Source organism: Theropithecus gelada, chromosome 5, assembly GCF_003255815.1.
Source record: "Theropithecus gelada isolate Dixy chromosome 5, Tgel_1.0, whole genome shotgun sequence".
NCBI classification, from domain to species: domain Eukaryota; kingdom Metazoa; phylum Chordata; class Mammalia; order Primates; family Cercopithecidae; genus Theropithecus; species Theropithecus gelada.
In genome coordinates, this window is record NC_037672.1 from 105,161,983 (window position 1) to 105,183,018 (window position 21,036).

Consider the following 21,036-nt stretch of genomic DNA (forward strand, 5'->3'; position numbering starts at 1 on the left):
GTCACTTCTGATTCAAAACACTGAAGAGTTGGTGTGTAATTTTTATGCTCTTTCCCTCTAAAACCTCCCTTTGACATAGGAACATAAGGTGGGAGAATTTCACCCTGAATGACTAAGGTGAACAGAATGTCAACCTGTATGATCAAATGGCACAAATTTAGAGATGTGTTTCTACAGCATAGTTTTTCCTAACTAAAGCAGTATGTACCCATCTATGTTTCAAATCCTTGGAAACTGTTATACAGGTGTTTTAAGAATATTAGAGAAATATTCAAAGAAACTTTTTTCTGGATGGACTAAGACTGCCTCATTATTTTCCCACTTAAATAATGGAACATAAGCTCCTGCTGTCAAAAATTTCACCGTAATACAATATTCGAAACTAAGTATTGGATTCCAGTAATAAAAGATGCCTGCATTTTCCCTCTTCCATCAGAAACTTTTTCACAAGGAGGAAAGGGTATGTGGAAACAAAGCAATATAAAATGTATCACATAAGTAAGAAGCCAAAAAGTTAATTTTATTGAGTAAAGTTCATTCAGAGCTTACACAGATCATAAGAATACTTTAGATTATAACAGCTGAAAAGATCAATAGCTGACTGGAAAGAAGAAAGGAGGCAGTTTCTACTTTCCATGTAGAAAAAAAAATCTAATTGCTACAGATGTCTTGTAAAATCCTCAAAACAAGGTCTAGCCAAGTTTATTGTTTGGTAATTTTTTTTTTTTTCAAGGGGAAAAAAAGCAAGATTCAATGTGTGTACTACTGGTTACAACTAATACAACAGCTTGAAAAAAGCATAAATATAATATAAAACGACAAAATTTTAAAATTGTATTGTAGGAATATAACTATAATAAGTGGAAAAGATACATTAAAACCATCAGTGTGTTACACTTGTTCAAAACAGAACTCACAAGGCAGACAAAAACTGATGCAAGTTAAGGAAAATGGTCTGTTTTTAGGAAGCATGTCCAGACAGACACCACAAAGAAATGCCAACAGAGACTGTGGTCCCCTCTTGTTACTAGTAACGTGTGAAAGGTGGAGTGACTGGGTTAACAGCCTAAGCTTTCTCCAAGGATTTGTAGTATTCCATCAGCACAGTCCAAGCCTTGGGAGCCATGAAACCTTCAGGTGGTTTCTGGCCTTCTCGAGCAAGTTTGCGCATTCGTGTTCCTGAAATAAATTCAAAGTCTTCATGGCTAAAGGAGAGGAAAAAAAGAAAATTATTTCATAATTTTAGAAACTTATATTTTTAAAAAGCATTTGTTCCTTCTGTTCATATTAGATAAGCTTAATGAAAAAAAATACTGAACATAGTACTTGTGAATATAAATCTGATTTCAAATTTGTCAGAACCAGAAAAAAAAAAAACAGTATGGAAATTTTTATTAAGACCATTGTAGAGTCACACGAAATTTTAAGAAATAATATAGCCAGTCACCATTGTACCCTTCATCCAGTTTCCCCCCAAAGGTAACATCTTGCAAAATTACAGCATATCACAGCCAGGGTATCAGTGTGGAAACAATCTACCAATCTTACTCAGACTTTCCTAATTTTACTTGTACTCATTTTTCTTATACACTTAATACTATACTTTATCACACGTGTAGGTTCATGTAGCCGCCACAGTGAAGTTACAGAACACTTCCAAAACCACGCCCATCCCACGGCTTGCCCTTTTATAGTCATACCTGCCTCGCCCCTCTGCCCTCTCCTCCCCAGCTCCTGGCAGTCACTAATCTAGAATTAGATTTCTTTTTTTTTTTCAAGAAAACACTAAATCTAATTTAGCTAGCACAAATTGAAAACTTTTAAGGAAGTTACAACCTGAAAGGCTAAATTAATGCTGAAATATTAAAATTGAATTTTTTTTTTTTTCTGGAACAGCAAGTAAATAGCAATAATCAATACTATTTAATTGACAAGACACAACAGAGGTAGCGTTGATAGTTTTTTTCATCTTCACACATACAAAAACACACAAAAGCCCTCAAATCACTAAGCACAGAGCACATATAGGTATGGCATATATTGCTTACCTTAAATTCATCCTCTTCTTTCAAATATGGGAATCGACCTAGATGGTCAACTATGACTCAGCAAGCATTCAGAATTGCTCAGGTCACCAGATCATGAGCCTGTTTACTTCTAGTTGGTAGTTCTATGTTCCTTCCTCTCTTCATTATTTATAGACTTAACCTGAGAACCCAGTGCAATCATAAACTACCAAGTGGCCCTGGCTTCTGGAGGTATGCCAAGTATGTTTTAACTAATAATCACACTTCTACAAACCTAAAAGGAAATAATTAGAGGCAGACAAATATTATGCCTAAGACAGCTATGTGAAAGTCATTTTACAATAGCAAAATACTATAAATAACCTAAAGGCCAAAAGATCCTAAATAAGTTACAGTACAGTCCTGAGTAGAATATTACATAGTCATTAAAGTAAGGATGGGATAAGATGCTCATGATGTGATTAATGATAAATAAAATAACCAGGACACAAAACTATATACAAACATTGCTATGAACTCATAGGTGGAACCTTAGGGAAGTAATTAGAATTAAATGAGGCCAAAAGGGTGGGCCCCCCAAGATGGGATTAATCCCCTTATAAGAAAAGAAAGAGACAGGAGATTCTTGCTCTTTCCTCTACGTGAGGACACAGCAAGAAGGCAGCCATCCACAACCAGGAAAAAGGGTCCTCACCAGACACTGCATCTGCTGGCACCTTGATCTTGGACTTCCCAACCTCTAGAACTGTGAGAAATAAATGTTTATCATCTAAGCCTTCCAGGGTATGGTATTTTTTTATAGCAGCCTGAACTCAGACAAATATCACTGCTATTTTGAGAAAATATAGAGAGAGAGAGGAGAGAGAGAATGAATGAGCACATAAAGAAATATACCCTATGTACTCATTGTGGGGGTTTAAAAAAAAGAAGAAATAGGCCCAAATGTAAACAGTGTTTATCTCTGGGAAGTGGTCTTACAAGTGCTTTTTATTTTGTTCATGTTTTCTGCAGTTTTCTACAATGATCATTTTATCAATTATTAATATTATCAAAATCAAACAAAAATATCAATTATTATCAATAATCTTATACTGAGTAAAAACTTATTTTAAAAATCTCTATCCAAAGTGATCATTCTGGCCCCACAACAATTATAATGGCTATTAACACACCTGTAAATGACAGACATCAGCAGTAAAAAAATATCTGAATGGTGCTAAGGACATCAAATATATTCATATTCAATAAGTATTAACTAACCAGTGATAAGGTGGTTTATTATCTAAGTAGGAGCTCAGTAAATATTTGGTGAAATATGAAGGGATAAATAGGTACATGTATAGGAAAATGTATTGGTTCAATATAGCACCATTCATAGCCCGCAGTGACTAATCTTTATACTGTGGCAAAAAGGGGAAGTTAGCTTTACTGAATACTGTGGTCAATTTGTGCCACTCCTTTGTTTTTTGAAAGACATTAATGTTTTATTCAAATGTAACAAATTAAGAATGGGTCCTAGAAGTGGGTGGCAGAGGGTCTTAAGACAAAAAACCAACATGCATTAAGATGGGATAGGAGTGCTGATATAAATAAGTGAACACATAAATACATAATATAAGAAATGTCAGTTACTGAAGTTTGGGCTACTTCTTCATTCCCTTTTATCTAAATCTGGACTATTCATATTAGAAGTTTCAGCACGCCCTTCATAATGATCTCATCAATAATCCTCTTCAGATCTGTCTTCTCTCTGACCTCACTTACCTCCACACTAGTCAGCTTTCCACCATCTTCCTTATCACAGTTCACTGAGTCTAGCTATGAGCTTGTGGGCTATCCACTCACTAAGGTGGGCTCTAGAACAAGAAAGAAGTGTTATTATTTCCTTAGTGATCTAGGTGGTATATCAAGCTTCTGGTTTCTTCTGTTTGATGTTTGTTATCTGTGTGCTCAATGACTCAACCGCTCATAGGGTTTATATGAGTCTCGGGCTTGTTTTGTTTTTTTTTTAACACCAGTCTCCAAGCATCTCCTGTACCTGACCTACCCCTCTGTCTGACCACTGCTGTCAGTTCGTACAATCAACTTGACACTTGGTTCCTGGTCTAGTTCTACCTCTTAGCTTCACTACTGGCTCCAATTCTGGCCTTTCCAACTTGCCAGTGAGGAACCAGGATTCTAACAAATGCTCCATTCCCCTTTGAAACATGTCTAAGAGTTTTATTCTGGAATGCTATACATATATAATATGAATATAAACTAGTGTGACTCATTTAATCAGTCACAAGAAAAATCAGTGTCAGTGTTTTATAATCTCCTTCCTATTAAGCAGAAAGGTACTACTACTTTAATTGAGATATGTGACATCCTCCCCTAGTCATCCTGTCTATTCTCCCTATTCTCTGCATTACCAGGAAGTAGACATACCAGGAAGTAGACATTCAACTCAGTATTCAACTCTCATCTTCTTAGGTAAAACACATTTTACATATCTACACCAAATTATTAAAGATGATGGATAAACATTAACAGATGAAAGATTAACAGATACTGCTTCAAAACAAGATGGTTTGATTCAGAGAGTTTGTAAACGTAGGGAGTATCTCCCACCTCTATCATATTCAATGTGCAAGAAATGTCAAGTGGACCATGATATACGGGCCCATGCAGATGGGCTAGTTACTATAGTTCAAAATAAAGTAAACTATCATCTTTATATTACATAAAGGACTATGACTTAACGGGAGAAAAACAAAGTTACTGCATGTGAAATGAGCCTAGGAAAATAAGCAAGGCTATGAGAGAAGAGATTTCAAAAACAATCAGGAGAGCTGGAGTTAGAAACAATTTGTAAGTGTATCAAAACTAAAATAAAAACTGAGTTTGAGAAAATGGGGAAGCTCTCCAAAGAAAGAAAACTCACCAAAAGGCAAAGCATTTGTCAAAAAGGTAGAAAGAGAACCAAGATGATTATATGTAGTCATAGAAGAAGGGAAACTTAAAAATGGTAAGGTCACAGAGGGCTTAGGAAGATGACCACAGTAGGGAACAAAATACTGAATTTACAAATCAGAATTTAAATCTTCCTTAATAGAGGAGTTTTAATAGATGATGAAAGAAAGAGATGGAGCAGTGAAATGGCAGAGATACACAATGGAGTTAAGATGTGATTTTTTTTTTTTAAGGAAACCAGAGAAGGCTTAACAAGTTATATAGGCAGGAGAAAATAAGTGGCAAGAATGAGAAAGGGGAGGAGGATGAGTGCCAGGAAAAGAAACAAGAGAAACATAGGTTGGAGAAGGAAGGCCAGGATGAAGACACAGTGAGAAGGGCTTTGACAAGGAGGAGGGTCAGGAGTGATGAAAAGAGGAAAGAGAAGGTGGGGGCAGGGTGGAGAGAGAGAGAGAGAAATGATTTGGTGCTAGAAAAAGATGTGGTGGTTAATGCAAGACGGTCTTAATTTTCTCAATAAAGATGTCAGGTTGCCTTCTGAGGGTGTGGAGAATCTGCGTGCGAATGAATATATAAAATAATCCATCAATGCAGTTAGTTGACTTTATCTCCAGGCCAGAGAGGTTACATCTCAGGACAAGACTTAGCGAGCAGAGCCTAGACAGGAAGTTAAGGGAGTTGAGTAGCTATGGAGGGGGTCCAAATAGCTTTTCAACTATATCCAAAAATGCTTGCTCTAGCCAGATGTAAAATTAAAAACTGGTTTGGTCAAGAATAACTTAACAAAATACTGACTGAATGTGTTTCAGTTCCATAGGAGGTTCACTTATCGGCTCCCTAAATAAACTTCATTTTGAAAAATTATGATGCTAGAGCTTTCCGGTCATGTACATTTTAAACTCTGGTTTCAAAAAAGAAAAACTTATCATTTGCATAAAGTGCTTGTTCTTGAAGGCAAAGAAAAAGAAGACAGCAGCTTGCTGGATGGCTCTGCCTAACTGTTTGGAAAAAAACCAGACCAATTAAAGTCCTTTCTTTCCCCGGAATGCCAAACTGTCTGAAATCCAGAAGTCTGCTTGCATTCCTTCTGAAATTGCAATTTTAAACCAAGGTCCCTGGGTACCTCTTGTCCTGAAGCTATTTCACACTCCATCTGCCCTGCATGCCACAAGCATTTGTTCATCACACGAAATGGGAGTTTCCGCTTCCACATGGTGATGGTTCCACTCCACCCTGGCTACGGAAAACACATTTTCCTCTGCCTCATACTTACATTTCTATCTCTGGCACATAAGGATTTTAACTTTTTATCAGAATGTAGGTTCAAGGAGTTGACTCAAGAGTCACCATAATCAAATCATATTTTTCACAAGTACATCTTCATTCAAATGGACACTATTTTACAGAAATAACTAAATTAAAAAAAAAAACTGAAGAATTTCTGGAATGGCCTAAAATTATCTCTGAACTTCACCTGTGAGTAATCAGGAATCTGCCAGTAGCAGGAAAGGCTACTAAATATGGGACCTTAGGTTTTCACTACAAATAAATTCTAATTTGGGCCATTTCATTATACTAGTTAACCAATCTTCTATGGCACCTGGAAAAAGGAATACAAGTATGTTTGCTTTTTTCCTTCTCAAAACCACTTGGTTACAGATTCTTATAATCTACAGCAGACAGAATGCTAGCTCTTAAAAGAGAGGAGGTTAGAACAGCAAGGAGGCGGGAAAAAATCCAAATGAGCAGAATATGTGAAACCCTTCATAACATACTAACCACATGTGGCCAGCATCTTGACTAACTCCAAAGTGGAAATGACTCTCGGCCACTTGTTGAAGATTTTAAATCTTTACAACCATCTGCTGTTTCTTACTCCACATACATGGCCATCACAGCCACCATTACAAGTTGCTCACATGGACAAGAGCTAGGGTCAGCAGATGGCCCTTCATGCATATCTTTTCAAGGTTCATATTCAATTAGACCAGCTTTTTAAAAGTGCTAACTAGGCAACAAGCAATTCAGAGAAGCAAAAGGGAATTTCTTCTTTGATAGGATGAAAAATAATAGTGGTAACTTATAAGTGAATCTATTTTGAGTCTAATTAACTTTTTAATCTAACTTGAAAGTGGGTTACATCAAACACAGTATACATCAAAACACTAAGCATTTTTAAGACTGGGGTTAAAAATTCTCTTCAAAATCAGATAAACATTTACAGCTTTCTTTTCAGGGACTAAAAAGCACTGTTTGATATCATACATGACAAATTTAACAATTTTCATTTTCAAACCAAAGACCAACTGAAAGACATGAAAAATTGAATTATCTAAAATCTAATTAATAAAAGCCACTCATTTGTCATGTTTTCCTCCCCACACTCCAGTCTTCTACATAAAGGCCAGAGTGCAGCACCTATTAAATATTCAGCCAAATGGACTTCCAGGGCTGTCCTAAAGTGTACTGCAAAATCAACTCAATTTCTCAACAAAGATGATTTTTGCCATCCTCTTCCCCCTTCCCCAGGGCAAACATCCCACAATGCATATGACAGCCTCTCCAGAACAAAGCATTATCTGGCCCAAAAGGCCAATACTCCTGAGATTGAGAAACCCTGCTAATGGGTATAATAAGAAAGCAAGCTTGGGTTGACAGTTTTATAAAATATAAATTACACCCTCGCCCTAAAGGGGCAGAAAAGAAAAATGAAATCTCAAAGTCACAGGAAAAAAGAAAAGCAGGTAACAGAACAAAACATCACTATATAAGACATAGAGCTTTATAGTTATTTCCTCCTAGACCTCTTTACGGTAAGAAAGAAGGTCAATGACTGGACACAGTTCAGGTCTACAGCCTAAGGCAACATCATGTCCGGATCTCAGTGGCATCCGATGGTACAGACACAGAAAAACTATACTCTGTGTTTTTAAGAGGAGTGGGAAGAAATGGGACAAGGAGATGGATGCTACCTGCCCACAGTGATACCTAAGGACATGAGTGTGTGATGAGGAAGCCTTTTCCAGAGTAGGGGGGAGCCTTCATAAACTTCTTTATTCAACTACAACCAGTGAGACTTACGGCATAGTATGGTACCAGATACTGACAAAGAGCCATTAAAATGATTACAAAGAACTTCTAGTAGCATGGAACGATGCTCATGAAAAGTAAATTAAAAAGCAGGACACAAAACTCTATTATATTATAAACTCAACTATGCACAACTGTGTTAGATGAATGTATAAAGAGAATAAAAGCAAACCACACAAAAAGTATTGGTGACACAGGTGTTATTTTTCTCTTTTTAAATGCTCTCATAATTTTTCTCAAACATATTTTCAACTGGTTGACCTCTTAGGGAGCACTTATTCCATTTACCGCTTATTCACCCAATAATGCACTGAAATCAGGGGACCCCACTTAGCCACAAAGAAGAAACTTTCTAGGAAGAGAGGTTTTTCAGAGTGAGCACAAATGACTGGGACCTATTTTCCTTCCACTGGAGGACAAGGGTACCTGTATGGGGAGACCTGGACTGCTTTACATAAGCACTAGGGAAAATACTCTTTCGGGAACTGTCTCATTTGCTCTTTTTACTTTTCTTTGGTACTGATACTTTACAAGAGTGGTCAAACCTGCTCAGGGCTTTAGAGAGAGAGAAAATGACCTTTGTCCTGCTTTGGGTTCAAAGCTACTTTGGCTTCCTGGCATTTAAAAAAATGTCTTCAACGTAGTCGATTCCAGCTCATTAGAATTCTACACCGGGGGCCAAGCCCAAGAGTACTGCTCTGTTTCAATTGCTGTTTACTACTCCATGCATATCTCCCCTTCTCCCTCCCTTCTTTCTCCCAGATACTATGGTTGATTAAAAGCAGCATATGGGTATTGCTGGGTTTTATACGAAAAATATCATAACAACATCTCTTTAATGGTGTCATCTGTCATTCCTAGTATTAACCACTAAGGGAAAAAAAATCACTTCTATTTTGTTTCCAGAAAATGTAAGCTTCTCACCTCTCTAGAATGGTTTCAAAAGAGGGGCTATTGAAAGGATAAAACAAATAATGCATATTTCCATGTCATCTGTTTCATTACTGATTAAAGAAAGTTTGCCATCTTCTATTATTAGATAAAATAGTCTAAAGAGAGCAAAATACACAAAATCTTTTATTAACTGCTTTACAAAATGTAGAAGCAGACTCTTGCCATCCGAACACGTTTGGAATCAAAAGATCTGCTGTACAGAAAACTTAAAATTGTACACAATAACAATGGTGTGTGAAACACGAACTCTTCACTAATTCCATCACACTTTCATACCTCCAGTTCTATTAAAACTCTGCCCATTACCTGTGGAATTACAAAGGAGGACACTGAACTAAATTGCTTGTCTGTTTTGAGTAGATTTATGTATTTGATAAGAAAAAACAAAACAGCCTTCATTTAATATAACAGTTATACTACAAGTCCTACTGACTGTGCCTCCTGAAGATGCTTCGAAGTCAAGCCACTTCCTTCAATCTGCCCACTGCAACCCACCCATATGATACTGATACATGCCTACACACTCACCTCCCTGTCTTTCTTTCTCTTTTCTAAACTCCTAGGTCACTTTTATAACTTTTATGTTCCATGTGGATACTTTCGCACTTGTCCTTGGTTTTACAAACACTACAAGTATGGTGATTTTATAACCTATATCTGGTAATTCTAACGTGAAGTCCCTGCAGGTCTGCTTCTGCTAACTATAGTTTCCATTTTTTTCTTGCTTATGGTACTTTGTTTCCTTGAATCCTTTGTCATTTTTGACTAAAACTGTTCATTAAGTATATATAAACATTTATAGGAGGAAGTCGAGACCTAGGACGCTGATGTGCTGCTCTAAGAAGAGTTTATGTTTGCTTCTGCTGAATGCTTACAGGCCTGCCTAGTCAAGAATCACAAAAAACTAACTTCATGACTTGACGGTTTTTTGTTTGTTTTAATATCACCCAGGTAATGTAAGTTTGGCCCATATGAGGAGAGATTCCAGCTTTCGAGCTTAAAGCAGAATGTCCTGCTCACAGTCTCCTAGAACAGGGGAAGGAATCGGGTTCACTTCAGGTTCTCCCTTACACTTAATTAAGGTAGGAGGGAGTCTCAACTGAATGGGAGTGTCTCCTGTTGGGCTCTCCACCTTGATCATGACCAGAGTTGTATTTTCTGTCCCCATCCATACTATGAGGCATTGAAAATCAATACTCTCAAGTTTGCTAGGTTTAACAGGACAAAAGCAGCTTCAGCACTCAGCTTATCTGACTTTTCAGCATTCACTTACTGGTTTTGGCCTCACAGTTCTTATCATCATCTTGTCAGATCCACAATACTTTTATGAAAATGTTTTATTTAATTCAGCATTTTTAATTTCTTCAGAAAGGCAATCTGTAAATCTAACCTACCTCTTTACCAGAAACCTGAATTTTTTATAACCAATCCACAGTGACACCACCATCTTTTAAAAATTCTTATCAACTCCAGCTCCTACCTTTCAATAACTGCCTTATCTGGGCCCCGAATATCTCATCATCCTCCTTTGACTCTGTTCTACCTCACTCAGTTCAACCCTCTATGATCCTTCTCACCTAGACCTTGACATGCACAGATCCTTTTGTCCAGAATACTATTATTCCCTTCTTCATCAAAAGAGTGCCGACTCATCTTCTGGAGCTCAGCACAAACATCACTTACTCCAGGAACCTATCCCTGGTACCTCAGACTTACTCAAACAAGTGCTGAGTTTTCCACAGTCCTCTGCCAAGTACTTACCATCCTTAATTGTGTGGTCAGTGGTTTACTATCTGTCTTCTTTCCTAGAATTTAAGTTCCATAAGGGAGATGACAATATCTGCCTGTTTCCAACTATAGTGCCTACAACCTAGCAATGGCTTGCAAATAGTAAAGGCTCCAGAAGAAGTTAATAAATGAATAATGCAAAGTGAAGTCAAAGTTTTTACTAATTTCAATAGAATATATTGACCTCAATACTAGATCTAGTATACGTAAAATATATAATTTGCTTTTCAAAAATATACATAGTTATACTATACCTAATTATAATTCAAATGCATACTAGAAGACCACATGATAGAGTTTAAATTAGGTCTTATCTATTAATGATCATGAAGAAACTCCCTACAATAAAGTATGTGCAAAATTGACAAATACAGGATGAGACTCATTGGTAAATTCATGTAGTTATAGTCGGACTCTACATGTATTCAGAAGAAACATCAAAATTAATAAAAACAAAGCATTGTATGAATTAACAGAAAACACAGTTTCCCAATACTCTAACAGAAATACTTGTGTATTGCAAAGACTGTGGCAAGAAAGGGAAAGGAAAGCATTCACACAAGAAACATTTCAGTGGTCAACTTGATAAGACTTGGCTATGAAGAGTGAGGGAAAAGGATAAAGGACTTGAAGGTTCTATATAGTGCGAATAAGAAGTAACTAAAGAAATGTAGGATTTGGGGATATTATGAGGGTAAAGGGTAAAGCTGGTTTTGGTCATTTTAAGGAATGGCCAAAGAAGAAATAAATTTATAAAGAAATCAAAGAAGCAAGAAATTTAAGTAGAAATGTTCACTAGTGTGGCAGGCAGAATTCTAACATGGTCCCAATGACCTTTGCCCCCAGTGTTATTACCATCCTATGTTATCACATGGCAAAAGAGATTTTGCATATACAATTAAAGTTACTCATCAGTTGACCTTAAGATAGCAAAATTATCTGGGTGGCCCTAAGCTACTCACTCAAATTTTCCTGTCTTGTAGCAGAAGAGAAGTCAGAGAGACATGAGGCATGACAGGGATGCAACATGAGGGAGGATCTACTGCTGAGAGGGAGGGGTCCACAAAAAAAGACCAAAAGTAGCCTCTAGGAGCAGACAGCAATCCTCAGCCAATAGCCAGTAAGAAGATAAGGACTTCAGTTCTGTAACTAGAAGGAACTGAACTCTGCTAATATCAAGGTTCAACTTGACAGTGGATTCTTTTCAGAGCCTTCAGATAAGAACCCAAGCTGGTCAGAGAACCCTGTCAAGCACACCCAGTCTTCTGCCCTAAAGAACCATATATGAGGTAATAAATGGGTGTTATTTTCAGTGGTGCTTTGTTATACAACAAAAAACTAATATGACTGGGAAACACTGATGTACAGGTTTAAAAATCACCCCCACAGAAACCACAGGAACAGATGAGCTCTCCCATGGAAAGTATATCTGAAAAAGCCTCGAAGGATGCCTACAGTCAGAGTGTTTTTTAAAAATGACACTAATAGTACATGATTTAAAGTATACTCTGGCATCAAACACGAAAGAAATACTGTATTGAAAATGTGGAAATAACCAGACAACAGGCATTTATGTCCACCTACCCATTCATTTACAAATTTCCACAAGGCACTCTCACTCGTGTGTACTCTGCTTTTTGAGTTTACTATTTCACTAATCTAAATAATTCTGTATCTATCTACCCTAATACAAAGACTTACTTTATAATAGAGGGAAAAAATATAAATAATTGAATTACCTCTAAAAGTTTATTTGCAATATCTGAAAGATTGGACTTTAATCTTGTAGTCCTAAAACTAAATTTCCTTTAGTCCCTATTACAACTAATTTGAACCTCCTTAACTTTCTAAATATAAACAGATGATTTTTGTCATAATTCCTATCAACAATGTTTTGCCTGAAATCTTCATGAAGTTTGTTTCTTTTCTCCTAAGCCTTGTCTTACATTGTTATTTAATCAAATAAAAAACAAAACAAATTCATTAATTACATAAAAGCTGGTGCTAAGTAACATCCATTAATCAAACAAAAGACAACCTCATCTGTGCATAATTAATAACTCTTTTCTCGCTACATCAAAGGCTATCGCCTTTCCACAAAATTTTAATCACTTTCCAATGTATTACCATCAACTTAATTACTTTTGAACACAAACACAAAAAGTTAGAAAACTAAGGCAGTTTTAAAGCTTCCCCAGTTATTACCTATTAAGATTTGGTAACTCCCCAAAAATTCCAAGAAAATGAGCCACTCGTGCAACTAATATAGAATTCATCTTTGGAAAATCTTATGAGACTGATGTAATTATTTAGCTTCTGAATGATTAAAAGAGAAACTTAAAGCAATACTACACAGTTATTTAACCAAATATCAAAGTTATCAAAGGCTTACCAGCACATCAGTCAACTACATACAGATGGGGTTTAGGGTCCTGCGTATGATTAAACCAACTGATCATGCAGAGACCACAGTAATGAAACATTTCGGCACAAGTAAGTGTAAAAAAAAGCTCTACTCTTTTTAGTTTGGTTTTGTTTTCATAACTCATCAAAATGGATATTCATCTAAGTTTTAAGCATTTAGCCACTAGCAGAATAATTTTATTTCTCTCTCCTTTCTCTCCCTTGCCACTATATTAGCAACTTAAGGAAGTTAATCCTAACTCTCAGAAAAGATTGTGTTCATAATCCCTTATACAAAAACTAAATAAATTTTATGCTAGGTGAGAAGCAAAAGGTTTCTGGGCCCAGCATTTCACCTGACATTGTATGTTTTATAGATCTGTAGGAAGGCACTTCTACCCTTTTTTAGTGGTTTTAGGGTAGGGAGCTTTTAGAAGAACTACAAATTATAAGGCCTCTCCCCAGACTAAGTAAATCAGAATTTTTGACAATGGCCTACCATAAAAGGGCAGAAGCGTACCCAAAACTTTTTTACTTCCCTTAATAATCAATTTATATTTTTAAGTTTTAATCACCTTTTGTGGTAAAACAGTTCCAAGTTTACTATAATTTATTTTTATTCTTTTTTTCTTAAAAAAATTTTAAGGCATCCTTTGGTAGAAAAGGTCCATTGGTAGAAAAAATCCTTTTACAACTCTCAGCACACCACTTTCACAGTTGCACTTTTTAGACACTGAAATCGTACTAGGTGTACATATATAGTATATATGCCATACATATACATATTTCTTTTAAAGGCAAAAAAACTCCACATGATTTAGAACTATTTCTAAATGTTTACAAACCTAATTTTGTACAAGGGTAAAAATGTTCTAGTTTGTTGCAAATTTTTCTCTTGGTGTGGTTCAGAAGTATACTAGAATCTGGGCCACATTTCAGATCTTCAGAAAATATAAACTAGAATACCTCCTGTCTTGAATTATATAGGGAACAGTCAGGAGTCCTTTTACACTTGCCTGCCCCAGTTATGAAAGCCTTTTCTGTTCATTCACTCTCATAAGACTTTCCTGTATTTTAGCTACAGTTCACCTCTCAGAAAAGTCTGCTATCATCTAAAAGTATGCATTGTCTCCAGAATTATTTCTGTCATTAATGAGAAACCTAACATTCCCCAATTTCCACTGGTAATAACAGTACTTCTTTCTCCAGACAACTTATCATTTATTTCAAATAAATCAAATGACAACAAACTTTACATCCATTTTAGAAACAAGAGAATGTTGTTTCAATTTTTTAAAGGTTTCTTTTTCTCTTCTGTCTCCACTATTACAAAATGAGCCACACAAATGAGGACACAGGGTCTGGGCTGCATTATTCCTAAATGGGGAACCAACTATGAAGTATCACGGCAAAGGATGGCAGCTTTCAGATTAATGGTTACTAGGCCATAGTCAATTTCCAATTAGTTCCTATCAGTAGAGCTGATACTGATAAAAATGTAAATTTAAAAAATTACCTGTTTTGCTTGCTGAATTATCTGTTTGCTTGCTGAATGTGGATTGTGATTTGTACTAAAAGAGCAGGTATACTAAATAAAGGTCAAGCACAAAACAATTCATATGTACAAGTACCTACTAAGATATAAAAATGACTAGGTGCTCTAGATAATGCAAAGAGTTATACCTTTTGGGCTAAGAGTGAATCACCCTGTCCACTGCCTTTATTCCAGAGACATGGAAACAGGGCAGAGAAGACGGGACTCTCAAGTCACATAGCAAGGACAGAGCTACCTACCTGTCACACTACCACTTTAAACTTACAGAGTGTACTACCTATAGATGAAAGTTAATACAATTCTGTCAGTCAAAGAGAGACAGATACAACGGGTCTCCAAAAGGTTCATGGAAAATGTTCATTATGAAAAAAAACTATGCATGGATTTCAATTTTTCACCAAAATAAACTCACACTAACTGATTATAACATGTCTGAACGGGATCTAGTTTGAGGCACTAGGAAGGATAAGACATCAGTTTGAAAAGAGCCCCTATCAGGGCAATATGAATTCTGCTAAAACTGAAGCAAGAACAAACATCAACTTTATGGTGAAGCTTGGGTAAAAGAATGGTGAAATCACTGATGCGTCAGGAAAAGTTTAAGGGGATAATGTCCCAAAGAAATCAGCAGTTTACATTTAAGAAGAGACAAAATGATGTTGGAGATGATGCCCATAGTGGCAGACCACATAAATTTTCAAGGAAGAAGTTAATCTTGTCCATGCCCAAGACCAACAATTAACAGTAGAAACAAAAGCCAACACCATAGACATCTCGATTGGTGTGGCTTACACGATTCTGACTGTAAAATTAAAGTTAAATTAAAGTTAAAGTTAAAATTAAAATTAAAGTTAAGCAAACTTTCCACTTGACTGGTGCCAAACCCAGATCAGCTGCAGACAAGAGCAAAGCTGTCAATGGACATTTTAAACAAGTGGGATCAAGATCCTGGTAAGAATTGAGGGAGGAGACCAAACATGGCTTTACGAGTACAATCCTGAAAATAAAGCACAACCAAGCAATGACTACCAAGAGGCAGAAGTGGTCCAGTCGAAGCAAAAGTGAACCAGTCAAGAGCAAAGGTCGTGGAAACAGTTTTTTGGGATGCTCAAGGCATTTTGCTTGTTGACTTTCTGGAGGGCCAAAGAACAATAACATCTACTTATTATGAGAATGTTTTGAGAAAGTTAGCCAAAGCTTTAGCGGAAAAATGCCCAGGAAAGCTTCACCAGAGAGTCCTTCTCCACCATGGCAATGCTCCTGCTCATTCCTCTCATCAAACAAGGGCAATTTTACAGGAATTTCAACGGGACACTATTAGGCATCCATCTCTAAGGTCCTAATTTGGCTCTTTCTGGCTTCCATTTCCTAATCTTAAAAAATATTTAAGGGGCACCCATTTTTCTTCAGTCAAAAAAGACTACATTGACATGGTTAAATTCCCAGGACGCTTGGTTCTTTTTTATCCCTAGTCTCCAGATCTCCAGATACCCTCCTCCTTCAGGAATGGATTAAATGACTGGTATCATCACTCACAAAAGTGTCCTGATCTTGATGGAGCTTACGTTGAGAAATAAACTTTACATTTTTTAGTTGTATGTTTTAATTTCATTTTCCATAAACTGTTTGAAGTCCCCTCACGTATGTTTGATATAGTTTGGCTCTGTGTCCCCAACCAAATTCCATCTTGAATTGTAATCCCCACGTCAGGGGAGGAACCTGGTGGAAGGTGATTAGATTATGGGGGCAGTTTCCCCCATGCTGTTCTCATGGTAGTGAGTTCTCATGGATCTGACGGTTTAGAAGTGTGGCGCTTCCCCGCTTTGTTCTCTTTCCTGGGGCCATGTAAATTGTGCTTTGCTTCCCCTTTACCTCCCCAGCCATGCAGAACTGTGACTCAATTAAACCTCTTTTCTTTATAAATTATCCAGTCTCATGTAGTTTTTTATAATACTGTGAAAATGGACAAATACAATGTTCAATACTACCAATAATTTGTACTAAAAGCTTGGGGTTTTTTGCTCTTCCTAAGATCTTTGAAGACAGAAGCTGTGCTGTTAATGATTAAGAGCACAGACTCTACAACCAGACTGCCTGGCTTCATATGCTGAGCTACCATTTACTAGTCCTGTGACCTTATACAAGCTATTTGGCCTTTGTATGCCTCAGGATACTCACCTATAAAATGGAGGTAACAGCACCTACTTTAGAGATTGTTACAGAAAATACAAGTTGAGCACTCCAATCCACAATCCAAAATCTGAAAATTTTTGAGCACCAACAGGACAAAAGTGGAAAATTCCATCTCTGACACCTTTGCTTTCTGATGGCTCAATGTACACAAATTGTTTCACGCACAAAATTATGTAAAATACTGTATAAAATTACCTCCAGGCTATACATATAAGGGTATATTTGAAACATAAATGAATTTCATGTTTAGAATTGAGTCCCATCCCCAAGGTACCTCATTCAAATATTCAAATATTCCAAAATCTGAAGGAAACCAAAATCAAAACCACTTCTGGCCCCAAGCATTTCATACAAGGGATACACAACCTGTAAACAATTTAATACTCGTAAATAATTAGGACATTGCCTGTCACATAGTGATTGCACAAATATTAGCTAAACTCTCTCTCCATACATAGATTTCCTGGGCTTACCAGAGTAATCATCACTAAGTCCTCAAACTACTTATGCTCAGTAAGCTACAGCAGACACAGTAGGCAGAGAAATAACAATACTGTCCTTACAGACTTCAAAACAAAATTCCTGAAACCATGAAACTAGATTCAAGTTTTATTTCTACTTCTAATTTCCAGAATATTGGGAAATTAGTTTTCTGGGTTTACCTTTCTCTGACATGGGTACAACAAAGCCTGTCATCAGTACAGTTGTAAAGATTAGACAACAAGCTAAATCCCTGGGTGCAGCTAGACCACAAAGTACTTCAAAGATTTGTATAAAGAATGTAAGACTTACTGTTCAGAGTCATAGTAGTCCATACGCTTCTTTTTCTTGTTGTAAGCCGCAACTCGAAAGGGAACTATTTCCAAAGTGATTAAACCAGGGGCCATCGTCAGCACTTTGGCACCATGACTTGGCTCATAAAGATCTTTCCCTGTTTCTGGATGAGGCATGCCAGCAGGGTCTCGTCCAACAATGTAAAAGTTGGCTCCTGCAACCATCCGTGCTCTGCAATGCCACTGGACCTAGAATAAAAGTTTCATTTTGGATAACTTTGCTTTTATGACTATGTACTTAGAAGTAGTAAGTGGATAATAAATGCATATGCTTTTTACATAATCATTATCAGTAGGAAATCTCAACAAATTTAGATGTATCATCATGGGAAGCCAGAAACAAAACTAACAAAAAACAACAAATCTCCCCCAAACCAAAAGATTAAAAGCATAAATATTTATGGATATATATGTATATATATTTATGTATTACTTATATGTAAATGTACATGTGTCTAGATGTTTGATTTTACACAACTACCAGATGCCATTTATACAGCTCAAAATCTAATCTCTGAGGTTAGAAGTCAGGATAATGGCTGATCCCTGGAGGGAGGAAACTGCAAGGAGCTTCTGGAATCATGGTAATGCTCTGTTTCTTGATCCAGTATCTAGGTACTGGTAATTAGGGTGTGCTCACTGTAAAAGTTCATTGAGATATATACACACTTATAATTTATGAACTTTTCTGTATATTATACTTTAACAGGTTAAGAAAAAAAACCCTGTTGGATAAAAAAGACATGTAAGTACTTACAAAAACTCGTACTGAGAAAATCATATAACTAATATATAACTGATCTTGTAACATATGCCCAATACTAGCTTAAAAAAAAAAAAAAAGATTGGTTGTGAGTAAACGGCCATGCTTGCATTCAAAACTAGCCTTGAAGCCTCTAGTTTCAGACCTAGTAAGATCTATTATTAAAAAAACCAAAATTAGTCTAACACCTGGAATAATGAAACCTTAGAACTTAAAGTGACAGTAAAAGATCATCTCCAGTTCAACAGTCTCCTTAAGATTTGAAGAAAGTGAAGGTTACGTGACTGATCAATAAAGTTTAGGATAAACTCAGGCCTAGAAATTTGGTCTTAGCTCCCTTTCAGTGTAAGGCTCTATTATTTAGTAATTTATAAAACCATCACTGTTCCATATTAAAATAAGGTATAAATGATGACCACTACACATAAATAACCAAATCATCTTTTATGGTTTTGTTTTCATTTTATGTCTCCTGATAATTTCCTGCATACCAGGTACTTATCTATTTACCAACATAGTTTAGAAAGTGCAACAGTAAGAGGGCAATTCCATACCTCACACCTGAATTGTTCACCCTGAGGGGTTTTAACTTTTTCAGTTGTTTCTACTGATGTTTGCCTGCATGTTTTCAAACAGCACGCTTACACTTTGTTTTGACTGTTTAATTTTACATAGTATATAACATAGACCTTATTTCCACCTCACTTAGATTTTCTACCACATTTGAGTATTTAATGAGGTTCTTATTCTCCAACAGGTACAGTGATATCAATATTTTTGGTGAAATCAATATTCATTTGTAAAGTGAGGATTATAATAGTATTTATCTCATAGAAGTTTTAAGAAAATAACGAAACATGTGAGGGCTTAGAATAACACCTGGCACACAGTAAGCATACAATAAATGTTCGCTACTATTATCTCTACTTTAATCCCCTTTTTGTACAACTGTTTTTCCTAGAGTTAAAGATTGCCTTGATTTTTTTCCACTTGCATAGTTTTCCCAGGTTTCTGTGTACCTTGCTCTAACCTTCTTCATGAGCACACAGTTTAACATAATTCCCATGTTCCTTGCAGTGTGGCCATATGACTGAGTACTGACCAAAGGAATAACTGCCAAAGTGATATGAAGTTCTTCCAATTGTGGCCCATTAAAAAGCCCCCTGGCACTTTCCTAGTTCCTAGAACTAGGAAGGAACTATCATAGTTCTGAATGAACAATATGGCAAAGTATGATGCTGACAGATGTTTGTTCCATATATACATATATATATATATATGCTACTACTTCTTCCACCCACCCTCAGATTCAGCTCTTCACAACAATTCTGATCATTCCCCTCAGTCCCTACACAGTAGATAGACATACGACCTCTCAGTTCAGACTCCTGTAATCAAGGGATCAATCAGAATTTTATCTTCAATTAATTGCTCTGCAACTCCACTTAAATGGAAAATCTTTTCTGCCTCATGCAAATTAGAAGCTACTTATATGGAGTGAAATTAAAAGGGCAGTTTAAGTTCTCTGAACTTCAGTAAACCTAATTTGCCTATTAAATATCTATGTCTATCACATTCAAGTACCCAAAGGTCAATAATCTGGAAATGTTTGACTTAGTTTTAATATGTAAGGAAGCTCAGATAATTTAACCCAATTCCTTTTGTCCTTTTAAAATCAGAGAGGAAACTGAAGCTCAGAAAAATTAAGCACCTTACCAGGGGGTAGAGCATTATTGATGGCAGTGGCCAGTTTTAATTTCTAGTCTTGTACAATTACTAGAAAATTTAATTGCTTCTTTGATTTCCTCTAGAGGTTATATGAGTAAATTAAAACCATGAGTCAACATTCTCTTGCAGGTGACTTGAATGATTTTCATTTACATTTTACTGAATGGTTCTCCAATGAGAATACTTTTAAATTTTGAATAAACATGAATAAACAGAACACATGAAGCTCTTCCAAGAATACCTGTTGTGAGTCAACTTATAACCTACTGAAAAGTTATTATACTTTGTAGTCAAGAGAATGTAAGTCAGCCTTCATCAATGGTATATCTGGTTAAGAATACAGACCTTAAGAGTCAGGCTATCCTAGATTTGAGTCCTAGCTTTGCCCCTTACTGACTGAGTGTCCTTAAGTAAGTTCCTTACATAAATGCAGTCTTTTAATTTATAAAAATGAGAATAATGCTTAACACCAAAGGTTAATAGAAGATTTGAAAGCACTCAAGATAGCACCTGGCCCTCAAGAAATACAGCCACACACACTGATGTTGTTACTATTACTCAGTGAAACATTTCCTGCGAAACTCAGCTGAATGAATTGCTTCCTAACCAGAGTTTCTAAAGAAAATTCACCCTCTGAAAAAGATGACATGCTGCCTACAAAATGGGCACTGAGAACCAGTGAGAGTTTCCTGCTTATCTCCCTGACAGACTTAGGTCAAGATGTATTATTTCCTGGGGTTTTTTTGTTGT

At 36.4% G+C, this 21,036-nt stretch overlaps 1 protein-coding gene across 2 annotated transcripts in view; it reads right to left on the reverse strand.

The window, feature by feature from the left end:
• Positions 1–499: 499 nt before the first annotated feature.
• PAPSS1 (3'-phosphoadenosine 5'-phosphosulfate synthase 1) overlaps positions 500–21,036 on the reverse strand; it is a 110,215-nt gene continuing 89,678 nt past the window's right edge. The window contains exons 11-12 of one of the 2 annotated variants that reach the window (XM_025385130.1): positions 17,755–17,984; positions 500–1,205 (exon numbers count right to left, since the gene is read on the reverse strand). In XM_025385130.1, coding sequence (XP_025240915.1) covers positions 1,067–1,205; positions 17,755–17,984 — 369 coding nt within the window. In that variant the 3' untranslated portion in view covers positions 500–1,066. The remainder of the gene's footprint in view (positions 1,206–17,754; positions 17,985–21,036) is intronic. The other variant, XM_025385131.1, reaches the window with a different exon arrangement.